Genomic DNA, 14,885 nt, shown 5'->3' with positions numbered 1-14,885 from the left:
ATAGCCAAAAACTAGAAAAAAACTAGATGTTATTCAGTGGTAAATGGTTAAACAGTGGTACATCCTTAACCATGGACTACTACTCACTAATAAAAAGAAATGAACTGTTGGCATATATGACAACCTGGATCTCCAGAGTATTATGATTTACAAAGCCAATCCCAAAAGGTTTCATTCCATTTATATATCATATAATATCCCATTTATATACTGTGTTATTTCATTAATATAATATTCTTGAAATGACAAAACTGTCAAAATGGAGAATAGATGAATGGTTGTCAGGGGTTGGGAAGGGAAGGAGGAGGAGTTGGATGTGGTTATGAAAGAGCAACATGAGAGTGGTGTTAGAAATGTTCTATATCCTGACTATATCAGTGTCAATATCCTGTTTGTGATATTGTAAGATAATTTTGCAAAATATTACTATTGGGAAAAATTAGGGGAAAGGTACAGTGGATCTGTGTATTAAAAGTTTAAAGAAAAATAAATGAAGTGGAAGGTACCTTTTGGTGAAATAAGTGACAATGAGGTAGAAATGCGTTTTGTAAAACTTATGAATACCAAAATAAATTTAGGATATAATTATTTAGATAATAAGGAACTGCAAAAAAAATCTTGATTATATGGGTATAGCACAAAGTAAATGAATAGAAATTTACTCTGGCCACAATATATAAATTGTCTTATGTGTACAATTATAGATTATGACAGTATTTCTCAAATACCGTCTAAAATATCTTAATGTTTAGAAATTATTTTTTCTAAAAAAGGAAGCCTTAAAATAGAATTGGGTTGCCTATATATTAATAGTTTTAAAGTATTAAAACTATTAAAGTAGCATTATTGCATTACATGGGATAGCCCTTTTAGTTTATAGATGTTAAATCCTAAAATTGATATTGTTACTAAAAATACAATTTTAGCAGAGATTGATAGATATGCTTCTTTTTTTAGGTATGAGTTAATACCTTGGTGTTGTTTGTAAGTACATTGTTTGGATCTTTGATTATACTTTCCCTTTGAAATAACTCATAAATGATGGCCACATTTCTGAGTCACAGATTCTTTGAGAATCTGAAGAAAGTATCTCCTCAGATAGATGGATCATTCACCTAATTTTTCATTCAGCAGGGTATACTCACCATTTGAAAGCAATCTCTGAATCCCAGTTTTAAGAAGCTCGATTAGAAGAAAATATCCAGAGTATTGTATATAATTAATTTCAATGTAATGTGTAATCATCCAAAAACAACTACCTAATGAGCATCTGTTTGCTTGTACAGTACCTATGGCAGCCACCACATGGGATCCAAAAACTATTTTTAAAATATTCTGTATTGCAAGAGGCTTACAATCTAGTTTAAGAAGCAAGATGTATTTATGAAGTGATTAACTATTAGAAGTGTCAGAGTACGAATAGGATAGTTCTTAGTTTTAGATTCAAAGCATTACAACTTGTAAATTGGTAAATTTGTAAATTTTAACAATTTTCTGGATTAGTTTCAGGTAGTCTTTTTTTTCAGCATGACATTAGTTTTTATGTGGGGCAGAATTTTATAATATAAAAACTTTGCTTACCTACTTTTACTCATTTCTTTTTCAGAGATTGGAAATGCTTATGCTGTTTTAAGTAAATTCTGGTAACCAGTGTAACATTACCTTTTTTGGATTTGGGACTGTGAGATGGGAAAGAGAATTCTTTTTTATAAATAAATGTTGTGAAGGTAGCAAAGTGAAATAGAAAAACTGAGGACTGTCTGTATTTATTTAAAAACTAATTCAGACTTTATGCTGGACCTTGGGGATATTGCCATGAAAACATAAACACAGTCCCTGTCTTTATGGAGTTTACTGTTTTAGGGGATAAATTGTTTGGGATAATAGAATGAAAAAATAGCTCATTCAGGCTCCAGGGTGCAAAAAAGGATTTTTGGTATGGGCTGCTAAAGAGAGTGTATTTATTGTGCTAAGAATAATTTGACTTTGCATGAGTTATTTAACCTTCTTGAATTTCAGGGCCCTCATTTGTAAAGTGAGGATAATAATGGACAATGTAATAAGGTATTGGGTGCAGAGCCTGGCAGTTCTTAGGTACTCAATAAATGATAGCTACTGCTATTGTTATTGGTTTAAACCACTTGAAGAATGGCTTAAGACGCAGGATTTTAGGAGATGGAACACAATATTAAAAAAGGAAGATGGATATTCCTTTGTTTTCAAGGCAGTAAAGAGACTTGTCTGGTATAAAAAGTTGTGTTGAGAGACAATATATGTAATTGCAAACAATGTATATCTTTAAAAGAACTTATTTTTAACAATTTTCTGGATTAGTTTTAGGTAGTCTTTTTTTCAGCATGACGTTAGTTTTTATGTGGGGCAGCCTTTTATAATATAAAAACTTTGCTTACCAACTTTTACTCATTACTTTTTCAGAGATTGGAAATGCTTATGCTGTTTTAAGTAATCCAGAAAAGCGAAAACAGTATGACCTCACGGGCAATGAAGAACAAGCATGTAACCACCAAAACAATGGCAGATTTAATTTCCATAGAGGTTGTGAAGCTGATATAACTCCAGAAGACTTGTTTAATATATTTTTTGGGGGTGGATTTCCTTCAGGTATTTTAATGTAATTATAGATAGTATATTTTATGAAGCTACATAGTCTTACCTCCAGTTAACGTTATTTAGAGATGTATCTACCTTTTCCCCTACATTTCTTGTAGTGTTACGATCCTGTGATGGTTTTTCATGAAAGCAGGAGAAAAATATTAGGGTTATTACTTTTATAATAGCCTGCCTTTTTCCTAGAACATATTTTAATTTAAAAAAATGAAGAGTACAGATATTCTGTATTTTATATAAAGCTGAAAGGGAATGTAAGCAGGAAATGTAATGGCAATGTCTTAGGTAAGTACTATTACAATTATGAATGGTTTTCTTTACTTAAACCTGGATGACTATTTGACATTGCTTCCCTAGAGATCTTTGTAAATATTTTATCAATAACATTATAGTTGGCTAATTTGGATATATGTAGAGGTACTCATCTCTATTTCCATTTAAACAGTAGAAAATCTGATTCATAGGTTATATACAAAGTAAGTGGATTTTTAAGTTTACATTAAAATAGAAATAGCTAACTTTAACTAGACTATCAAAGTGAAATATTGTAGTGATACTAAGATTTTATAGTACCAACATAAATAGTATTAAACTCCACTTACATTTATAGTAAGTGGTCACTTAACATAAGGTTTTTGGAAACTGTGACTGTAAGTGAAACAATGTTCTGTATAACAACTAATTTTAACGCAGGCTAATTGATATAAACAACAGTTAAATTGCTAAGGCATATAGTACATCATGTTTACTTGAAGTTGCAGTTTCCAAGGACCTCTTGATGATGTTAAGTGAGGACTTACTGTACTGTGAGTTGTTATTGTGGAAATCTATTTTCCTTGAATGTAGCTCCTCTAAGGTACTTAAAATTATAGCTTTAGTCTTGTTTACAAAATTTACTTCAGGTGCTGAAGTAAATCCCATTCAACATTAAGAGAATCTTCATGAATGTAGCAGTATAATTGGACCTGGTGGCCCTCTCTGAATATTATTGAGAAAGGTTGTGGTCATTTCTTTCTATTTTTTAATAGAGACATGGTCTTGCTCTGTTGCCCAGGCTGGAGTACACTGGGGCAATCATAGCTCAGTGCAGCCTCAAAATCCTAGGCTCTACCAATCCTCCCATCTCAGCCTCCCAAGTTGCTGGTACTACTGACATGTACCACATGTCTGGCTAATTTTTTTAAAACTTTTTTGTAGAGACAGGGTCTTGCTATGTTGTTCAGGCTGGTCTTGAACTCCCAGCCTCAAGCAATCCTCCCACCTTAGCCTCCCAAATCCTGTGCTGGGATTACAGAGGTGAGCCACCATGCCTGGCAAGGTTGTGGTCATTGATAGGACGTTTTGCAAAGCATCCTTGAAGGAAAGAGGATATATAAATGCAAATTAATGACTGAAAATATAACCTGTGTTTTGACATGTTAGAATACATAATTACAGAAAAATTATTAAAACTAGTAATTTTGACTGGAAGTATACTAGGAACAATCAGAAATCTTTCAGGCAGTAGTAAATTTTCTTCTGATACTTGATTTGCAGTTATTTTGCTAGTTATAACATAGTTTGTCAATGGTAGCCATTTCTGATTGGTCATCTTATATGAAAACAACTTGAATGTTTATCAGCAAGAGAGTGTTTGAATAAATTCTGGTCCATCTATACCAAGATATATTATAGGGCTATTTTTTAAAAATGAATTTGAATACTATCTTTTGATTTCTAGAGATGTTTATGATTCATTGATAAATGCAAAAAGCAAAGTTTCAAAGTAATAATCCAACATTTATAAAAACAACTAATCACAACTAATCATAAACAAAAGAGGTTTATAAAAACCTCTATGTGTGTAGAGAAACTCTTAGTCAAGTTTTCATAAAGAAGGAACTTCTACCTGTAACGGAAGCAGATTGGGAAGAATCATTCCTATTTCTGTCCACCCTTCACTTACAAGAGGAGAGGGCAATAAGTATTTACTACTGAAAATACACATGCATTATTTTAGTAATTTTTTAAAATTAAAGAAAAATGTGAAAGAAAATGTATTTTTTCTGATCATAATTGCTCTCCCTAATTTAACCTTGCTTTTAATTTTTTAGGTAGTGTACATTCTTTTTCAAATGGAAGAGCTGGTTATAGCCAACAACATCAGCATCGACATAGTGGACATGAAAGAGAAGAGGAAAGAGGAGATGTACGTTTATGACTAGAAATCACAAAATGGCAAATTTCAGCTCAGGAAAAGCAATTAGAGTTGTCTGAAAAGAGGGCAAGTAGTTGTAGGAAATAATGTGTTTTCTCTTACTAGAGGTGTTTGGTAGAGACTAGAAAATCCTTAGGGACATTGTAGGAATAGGAAGAGAGGTCAGCCAGGGGTGGTTGGATAGTATGACCCCTTTAGATTTGTTATTCTATGATTCTAATGAAGGTACACCTGCACTATGCATGTTGTGAAGGTAACTTGTTATTGTTGGCCCTGAAGAATTTAGAGTACTGAAAAACTTGAATTGGAGGTAACTTTCCTTGTTCTAATGCAGTTATACCTAATTGCCTATAGCAATTTAATTACATGAAGTGGAAAGGTAAATGGAAAGAGCGCTAGACTAGAAATTAAAAGGCCTGGCCCCCAGCTTTGCCACTCATCAGCTCCCATCTTCTACCCTCAAATCCAAGGTAAAAAATGGTTTTACAGCCTGCAGCATATTGATAGCGTCTCTGTGTGTTGGGGGGAGGGAGTCGGGAGAGAGAAAGAGAAAGAAATGAAGACTTCCTCATCTATAAAATGAAATCAAATTTTATCAGTGTTTTTCAAATCAGAATCTCCTGGTGATATGCCTGGATAATTATATTTAAGAATCACCCTATTGGCATGGTTACGCAGATTTGAAAGCACTGAACTAGATCTCAAATGCGCTTTCTGCCTCAAAATGTATGACAACTGTTGTATTATTAACAACTACAGTTATATTACAATTTGTTATTCTTTGATCATTTTTTATAGGGAGGTTTTTCTGTGTTTATCCAGCTGATGCCCATAATTGTATTGATCCTCGTGTCATTATTAAGCCAGTTGATGGTCTCTAATCCTCCTTATTCCTTATATCCCAGATCGTAAGTAGCCAAGTGAAGTTTTACAAAAAATGAATTGTTGCTATTTCTGACCTAGCTTCCTTTAAAGAGCTTGTGCTCTTTTAAACTTTTAAGTGCCAAATCTGTTACTGCAAGTGTACCAGATTTTAAATTTCTATCTAATTTTTTAAAATAGTTACTTTGAGTAATAAATTTGTCTTATGTTGTTAATTTACATTTCTATTCTTCCACTGTGGATAAGGACAGAAATGCTATATTTGAACTTGATAACAATTTAATGTGGTAGGTAATGTGTTGACATTAAAGGCAAAAAATACTCTAAAGGACAAAATTAAAGACAGAAAGAGCAATGATTGATGTTACATAGATTTATATCATTAAGGGGAAAATGACTTTACTCTTCATTTTGCAAAATATCAATTAAATAAAAGCAAATATTACTTTTTTATGATGTATTTTTTTCACCATATACTTTATGTGTAAGAGGTCAGGACATAAAGGAAATTTAATACAGCATGCAATCTAGACAACTTTAATACAGTGAACATAAAGGAAACTATAACATCATATTGGCTGTTATAGCAGCATGAATAAATAAAAAGCATATAAAGAAAAAATAATAAAAATCAGTGATTTTACAGTATTAAAATCACATTGGTCTAAAAATAACAATTACCTTATTTCTTCCAAATAAGATTTTTATTAACAAAAAATTGAGATAACTTTATAAAAACACAGTATATTTAAAAGTGTGGTTACTTTTTGTGACATGAAATCATGGTTTTAGGCAATTTGAGATAACGTAAATAAATTACAAGTTGATTTTTGTAATTTATAATACAAATAAGATTTTTATTAACAAAAAATTGAGATACTTTACAAAAGCATAGTATATTTAAAAATGTGGTTACTTTTTGTGACATGAAATCATGGTTTTAGGCAATTTGAGAGAATGTAAATAAATTACAAGTTGAGTATTTCTTATCCAAAATGCTTGGGACCAGCAGTGTTTTGGATTTTGGGATTTTGGATTTTTTCAGATTTCGTAATATTTGCATATATTTTATGAGATGTCTTGAGGATGGTACCCAAGTCTAAAAATGAAATTTATGTTTTATATATACCCTATTCACACAGCCTGAAGGTAATTTTATACAATATTTTTAGTCACTTTGTACATGAAACAAAGTTTGTATACATTGAACTATCAGAAAGCAAAGGTATCACTATCTCAGCCACCCATGTGGACAACCTGTGGTTGTTTGGCATCATTCCTGACTCTGAATTTATATGCTACTGATAAGCAATAATTTTCTTACTCTAATTCACATATAAGTATTTAACAGTGAAAAAATAATATGTTCAGGTTTAAATAACCACCAGCATATTAGCATCACCAGAATACCCGTGTCAGCTGTTAAACAATAGCAACGACAAACAACTACAGGCTTTTAGTTTCCACCTATGATGCTGTGTTTTGATTAAAAGGTGACCCATCACATGAGGTCAGCTTTGGAATTTTTCACTTGTGCCATCTTGTCGATGCTCAGAAAGTCTTAGATTTTAGAGCATTTCGGATTTCAGAGTTTCGGATTAGGGATGCTCAACCTGTATTACCAATATTAACTTTTCAATGATTTTTAATTGTTTTTGTTTGCTTGGTTTATAGCAGCATATTGGAATGTCCAATTTTAATTAAAATAATGATGCATCTCTTTTACAGTGGAACTGGGCAAACTATTAAAATGCAAACAGAAAACTTGGGTGTTGTTTATTACGTCAACAAGGACTTCAAAAATGAATATAAAGGAATGTTATTACAAAAGGTAGAAAAGAGTGTGGAGGAAGATTATGTGACTAATATTCGAAATAACTGCTGGAAAGAAAGACAACAAAGTAAGTTTGTCATGTGTTTAACATTTTAAAACTTATTCGCAGTCTTTGGAACTGATTAATGTAGATTTCCCTATTCAAGGAATGTTCTGGAATTCCCTGGCACATAATTGGAGCACAGTACTTAAATGAGATCATGTGTTTTATATACATGTGGCCTAACATCAGAATTGACACATAGTAAGGACTTAATAAATGGTACTTGTCTATTGTTATCAATAAATATTTGGTTGAATAAGTAATACCAAATTTTATTGTATTGATAATATCCATCATAAGACACATCATTCTTTTATGTACCACCAAGAAACAAAAAATATCCTGGCAGATAAACTATGTCATCAATTTTAAGATGCATACTGTTTTCAGAGTTAAGTTTGAAACTCTATTAATTTAGCTTTTGTATTTAGAATTTAATGTACAATGAGTTTTGTTGACATTTCTTTTTTCTTTACTTTGTACACAGAGAGACTCTTCAGAACACTTCATTTGCTTAGGCTTTTCCAGCCTCAGTTTTCTTAATTTAAGGAACAGTTCCATCTATAAAGATTGATATAAGAATCTGCTGAGATGTTGCATGTGAATTGAGTGTTGTGGTTCTTGTTTTTGTGACCATTGTTATGAATAATAATGTAGACCATATAGTGTAGTGTTAGGAGAACTGACTTTGGAATTAAACTGAGTAAAGTTGAATCCTAGCTCTGAAATTTTTAGCTGACGAATTGTAACCTCTATGAGTTTCATGTGTAAAATGGGTGATGATGAGTGGGAGGAGGAAATAATAGCTATCATTTATATAATGCCTATTGTTTCAGTCACTGTCCCAAGCACGTTGTAAGTATTAACTCATTTAATCTTCACAACAACCCTGTGAGATTATACTTATTTTACACATGAAGAAACTGAAGCAAAGAGAGATTACTAACTTGCCCAAGGTCATAGAGGTCGTTTGTGATTCAAAACCAGACAATTTGTCTCTAGAATCCAGGCCCTGTGCTCCAACGTCTTCTCAGAAATAACCAACTTTATGGGGTTTGTTGTGAAAATTAAATCAGGCAATAAAGTACTTCACACATAGTGAATGCTCAGAAAATGTCAGCAATTATCATCATCTCCCCCTTGCTAGGGAAAAGTTGATAAAATGTAACTTCTAAGAGAGTCCTTAACCTCTCTGGTCTTGGTTTTCTCCTCTATTTAGTGGCAGTTAGAGATGTGACCTCTTTGACTTCTAACTCAATGAGTTTGTGAAATCAGTCTGTCCTCAGTGTGGAGAAGCTTACATTAGACTAGTGATTTTTATGTTTTCAGCTGGGAGTGAGTTGCCACCCTTCCCCCACCCCACCCATCCCTAGAGATGTTTGGTAATGTCTGGAGATACTTTTGTGTGTCATCATGGGATGGGAATGGAAAGGGATTGCTACTAGCATCTAGCGGGTTAAGGTCAGGGATGCTGCTAAACATCCTACAATGCACAGACCCCCCACAACAAAAAAATTATCCAGCCCAAGCAGTACTTGAAATAATGGAAAGAATATTAGGCTAGGCATTGGAGAGTTGGACTGGAATCTAGACTCTGCCATTCGTTAGCAGTGTGAACTTTGGTTTATCTAAGTCTCAAATTTGTTCTTTGGGAAGAGTCATCTGTAAATAGATATAAGCGCATTATGTGTAAATAAAAGGCATAGGATAATATTGATTGAGTTGTTAATCCTAGTCCAGTTGATTTAGTAAAGATTATTTCTGGAGATCTTTACAAATGGAATACTCTCTTAACTGTGAGTATATCTTGAATGTGATCTTGACTAATCCATATAAACCAGATGTCTTCTACTTTGGCCATTGTGTTCCAGAAAGTAACTGATTTCTTTTTCTGTTACATCTTCTTTAAGTGCTCCTAGTCTTTACAGGTATTAATAAACAGTGAAATGACTGAGAGTAACAGGAAAAAACAAGAAATACTCCTTGAAGAATTTTGATTTGTAGTCTGTATATCATTAGTAGCTGTGCTGTCCCACACACTGAAGGAAGCCTCAGAAGTACTTATTTGCTGAATAGCAATATTACGATCGTATAACAAGCATTTTTTTAATCTGTGTTCCTTCAGTAATATTATATGTATTTTTTAATTTAAGTAAACTCAGAACAAGATTTTAAATTTTTTATTAAATACTTAAGTCTTGGGATAATCTGAAATCTTAACAGAAGGCCACAGTGAAACAACCACTGGCAGTATTGAAAAGCATATAATATTTTTAGGAAAAGAGTCCAAGATGATGCTTCAGAGGAATAGTTTTTAAACCACTGGGGAACAGGAGTAGAGAGAAAGGATTCCAACGTGAGTTGACAGGATTCTATCCTTATTTATTTTCTGTGTTTGTTTTACCTGCTAGACTTCAAATAAAGTTTTCATTAAAATTTTTTTCCTACTAAAATGGCTTTTAGGAATTGTACTTTGATTTTTTTTAAGTCAGTTAATCAAAATATATCGAAGGGCTCCTGTAAAGCATCACTTGAGCTTAAGCAACTAGGTGACAAAAATTGTATTCAATTAGCAAAATATTTTTCTTTATTAACAGAAACAGATATGCAGTATGCAGCAAAAGTATACCGTGATGATCGACTCCGAAGGAAGGCAGATGCCTTGAGCATGGACAACTGTAAAGAATTAGAGCGGCTTACCAGTCTTTATAAAGGAGGATGAACTGGAATTTTTATTTATACCTTTTAGCGTACTCTTTATTTTTTCTGTAAGTAAGTTTGGTTTCATCATGAGGGATGAAGGAAAAGATTTGATACTGAAAACTAAACTGAATAGTTGGTTCCTGAAATCTTGGACTGTTTATGACCTACTGGCTCCTTTAAATAGTAACTGAAAACTAAAATGGAATATTTTAGTTAACGCTTCTACAAGTATTTTCATTTTAAAAGCTTACATGATTCCTAACTAAAGTGTCATGAGAAAGGATTATCACACCTGTAGCAATTTCCAGTTTTAGTGATTCTCCATTTTTTCCCTTGTCATGTAAATATTTATGGAATGATCATTTTGTGTACATACAGGTTACTGCTTTTTTATTTAAATTCTTTTAGTGTTTAGCTCCATGAGACACTTCAGTTTAAATTGATGGAATAAATGTTATATGACACATTTACATTTTCCTTATCAAGGTGTCAAATATGTGGACTTTAAACAATGAAACTTTTTCAAAAAGAAAAAACAAAAACTTTAACTTTGTGTAAAATCTTATAGTATTATCAGCTTAGAGGGAATTGATATTTTTAATATTGCCGTTATATTCCAAAATATATATTGAGATAAATGAACTGGTGTAGAATATCAGTTTGCTATTTAGTTTTATGAATTACTATACATATACATGCATAGAAATGAAATGCTATACTGATAGATTTTAAAGAAAATATGAGGAAATGGCTATAAATATTAAACTAAAAGGGTCTTCAACAGTAAAGTGCAGTTATGTCATTTAAAATTCCAATACTTTAAAGGCCACCAAATTTTGAAGTATATGTCCTTGAAGGGCTGCTAAAATTTATGAAGAGGACTCACATTTTCCCCCATAGAAATTTGCAGTTTCTTGGTGATCATTTAAGCAGGATCCAAAGAAGTTCCTCTACAAATAAGTAATAAGAAAAATGAGTACTAAAATACAGCTTTGTGCCTTTTAACCCTATGCCAACTCCTAAACATATAAGTTGATTACAGTATACTTATCTGATCAGAGCATGATCTGTTTGGCCACATGCAAGTGTGAGCAGAAATAGAGCAGCACGTAGAATAGTAACTTAAAGCAAGTCATCCTTTAAAAATTCTGAGCTAAAATCTATTTACCATTGAGTAATTGAATTAATCCCATAGGAATAAGCTCCTTGTAAGTAAATCCATGATATGAATTAGAAAAAAAAAACAGCTGGAAATTGAAGTTTTTGATGCCTGTATACTGGATATGAAACTATTTGATTTCTAGTCTTCTGTGTTTAGCAGTTGTAATATTTTAATGATTTTGCTTCATACTCGGTTAATGGAACATAAACATATCTTTGATACTTCTTTGTGAGTGAGAGAATGCTAGATAGGGTGGCTTTGTTCTTTGTTTAAGTTTTTTTTCCTGAATGTAGTTAATTTATGGCATCTGTTGAATAAAACTGCTAAAATGACCTCTTAAAAATGTTCTGTTGTATCCCCTTTTCCAGGTGAATCAATAGAAATGCCTGATTGAATTAGCAGGTTAAACTAAACAACATACTGTCATAGGAAAACTGGAGAGCTTAACCAACTTGCTCTTAGAAATGTTACCTTAAAAAAAAAAAAGCAGTGCTTAAGAGAAAATACAATTTTAATTATTTTGTTGAGCCTGCAGAGTAAGTTTTTAAAAAAATAAGTTCATAGCATTTTAATTAACTTTGAAAGTTCATATGCATCAGAAAATTTATGAAAACTTGAATGAAAAAAATTTCATCTATTTATTTTTCTAATTTTAATGGCAAATTTACACTATTATGGCTGATAATTCTGTGAACTTACCTTCTTGTTGACTGATTCTTTTTCCCTTAATCCCAGCTTTAAGGAGATAGGTGAAGTTATTGTACAAAGTTAAGTGATACCATAAAGTGTATATTATAAAGTCATACATGGCTTTTGGACAGTATTATATTTCAGTTGCAGTGCTGCATTCCATTAAATTTCATAAAATGCTAGGGAAAATGTGTTTGATAAAATTTTCTGCAGTGAGAAATGACAGACTGAGTGCCTGACAATTTAAGCCACATATGAAGTATGCAAGTAAAGATTCAGTCCTTAATGTCATCTATATCATGGTATAAAAGCTCAACAAGTATCTTATAATTTGGAGTTAACTTTATAAAGTAAGAAGAGTTTAGATATCTTGATAAAAGATTTTCATGTTTGCTGCTTTTTTTATAATAAAAATCCCAACATTTTGCCATCTTATGTTTAGCTACATGAACTTCGCAATTTCATCGGCTCATTCTAATGACCACCTAAAAGTCCTCAATCTTTGAATATTGCTTTATTAGCTACTCTAACTGGTATTCTAACAGTTTAGCAGCACTTATATTTATTAATGCTTTACATTTTTACCCCTTTTTACGTAAACACAAATACACCCATGCATATACACACAAACATTATTGTCCTTGTGAGGGTTTGGGGGAAATGAAAAATAGTACCTTTCTCCTCTTCTTTTGATTCCTTAGTTCCCAAATAGACTGGTGCTAGTCATTTAGTCATCTGTAAATTTCGAAATGTAGTTTGATTAAATGTGAACTGAATTCTCAGCAATGAAAAATGTCAAGTTGAATTCATCTAATAAGTGAAAATAATATATTTTGTAAATAGATTACATTTGAATGCCTAAATAAGTATTTGTTTCATAATCATTACATGCTTGTTTATGATTTACAAAGATTTGGTAGAGAAAAGTACAGTCCTTAAGGCATATATATGCCAATGCATTAAACTACTCAGCTTTTGTGTCAGCTCAGGTGTTCATAGGAACAGGAATGTGGAATACCAGCTTTTTACTTTAATTATATTTTTATGCTGAATTTTTCTTCCAGTTAAACCTTTAATTACACTAGTATGTAAAGTAGTTACTGAGAAAAATAAGTTTCTGATTTCCCTTCTGTTGATCTGTAACATTTTTAAATGAAGCTATTTAACACATATGACATGCTAATGTTACTTAATGGATTCCTATGTATTTCATTACAAAAAAGTCTCCCACCTGTGTTAAGACAGCTAAATATTTCTTGATGTTGGCTTGAGGACCAAGTGAGCCATCTTGCCAGTTAAGCAAGTTTTATGTCAGAGGACCAAATTGTTAAGAGGAGAATTTGTACATTTGTTGAGCTTCCCCATGTGAAGCTTGGGTTCAGTACTATCCTATTACTATCCATCTTCATAATGAGTGAAGCAAACTGAAAGGGAATTCATAATCTTTTTTCTTATCTGAACAGAAAAACTAATGAAAATCAACAATAAATCTTTATTTTAATTTTCATTCAACAGCTGAAAAACCATGTCTGTTGACCACATTGGACCATTGCCTAGTTAAAATCCATAAAATTCCCTATAAACCAATGAAAAGAAACTTGTCTGGCAATAATTTCCAACATTTTAAATTCTAATTTTTAGTTACAAAGAAAAAGGATAGAATGAGGCTTTTCAAGGAATTCTTGCTCATCCCTTCAATTATTTGGCAGGTAAAACAGTCCTAGAATTCAGCTTCCTTTTTGGTTTTATTACTATTAAATAGATACTTTCATATAAATGGAAACACTTTTCCTCAAAACATTAATTCAAAACATACTCCTTATATTAAGGATTATAGCACCATATTTTTTGTAAATTCCCTATGTGTAACTTTTTCCTGTTGGTATGTGATATTTTTCATTTAATATGACTATCTGCTGGTGTTGGGGCCAATAGATTTGTGAATATTCTGTGGATGTGTCTATGTATAGGTGTATATATATATATATATATATTTTTTTTTTTTTCCAGCTAATACCTCAAATGTGTGATTGTTTAATATATACCACACTATGTTTGCACAGAGCAGGGCTTCCATTAGCAGTGGATATTTTTATTTCTAACTTTGAAAATCAGTCAACACAATTTCATTGGTGTGAATTATTTGTTGCTCTTTTTCATATTTTAATGGAGAGATTCCTATTATAAGGCCCATGCTTCAAACATAATTATATCTTTCTATATCCAGCCATCTGGAAATACATAGGGGTAAGAAGTATTTCTTGAAATGTCCTTGTTTAGTAAGTTAGTAAAAACTGGGATGACTAGTTGCCAAGATGTCTTGTAACTGCATAGCAGATGACACCTGGCATGGCAAGTCTCATTCACTTCAGCACAACACTCTGTACATTTCAGTCTGATATTCTACTTTGCCATTTAAGGACACCATTAAAATCATAGAGATTTTCAGTGACATTGGAGTATTGTAATTATTACTTTCAAAAAATTATTTTTAATAGGATGATTAAACCAATGAGAAGAAACACACATAAATGATATTTTGCAGTTTATCTGTATTAAGAAATGCTTCTTGCCAATTTCTAGTTTTAGTTTTTGGATTGCTACATAAGACTTTCTTTCCATTTACTTTATGTGTTTTTAAAAGCTGCAGGTAATTTTTAAGGTTTGATGGAATTATAATGGAAGCCTTGTATAAGTTAAATGAAATTGGTAAAGGAGAGCTTACTTTGTCTATAATGCATTCAGG

General features: G+C 32.0%; 1 protein-coding gene across 4 annotated transcripts in view; it reads left to right on the top strand.

Moving 5' to 3' along the window:
• Positions 1 to 11,792, top strand: part of DNAJB14 (DnaJ heat shock protein family (Hsp40) member B14) — a 47,265-nt gene extending 35,473 nt beyond the window's left edge. For 3 of the 4 annotated variants that reach the window (XR_010156654.1, XM_526640.7, XM_009448068.5), the window contains 5 exons: positions 2,437 to 2,622; positions 4,722 to 4,816; positions 5,624 to 5,733; positions 7,436 to 7,608; positions 10,182 to 11,792. Coding sequence is in view for 2 of the 4 variants with exons in the window: in XM_526640.7 (XP_526640.2) it covers positions 2,437 to 2,622; positions 4,722 to 4,816; positions 5,624 to 5,733; positions 7,436 to 7,608; positions 10,182 to 10,306 (689 nt within the window). In the remaining 2 variants the exon portion in view is untranslated. Of the gene's footprint in view, positions 1 to 2,436; positions 2,623 to 4,721; positions 4,817 to 5,179; positions 5,296 to 5,623; positions 5,734 to 7,435; positions 7,609 to 10,181 lie in introns of all 4 variants that reach the window. The other variant, XR_010156655.1, reaches the window with a different exon arrangement.
• The last annotated feature ends 3,093 nt before the right edge of the window (positions 11,793 to 14,885 follow it).

The sequence above is a fragment of the Pan troglodytes genome, chromosome 3 (genome assembly GCF_028858775.2).
Source record: "Pan troglodytes isolate AG18354 chromosome 3, NHGRI_mPanTro3-v2.0_pri, whole genome shotgun sequence".
Taxonomy (NCBI): domain Eukaryota; kingdom Metazoa; phylum Chordata; class Mammalia; order Primates; family Hominidae; genus Pan; species Pan troglodytes.
The sequence above is the reverse complement of the archived record's forward strand: the minus strand, read 5'-3'. Positions and strand labels throughout refer to the sequence as shown.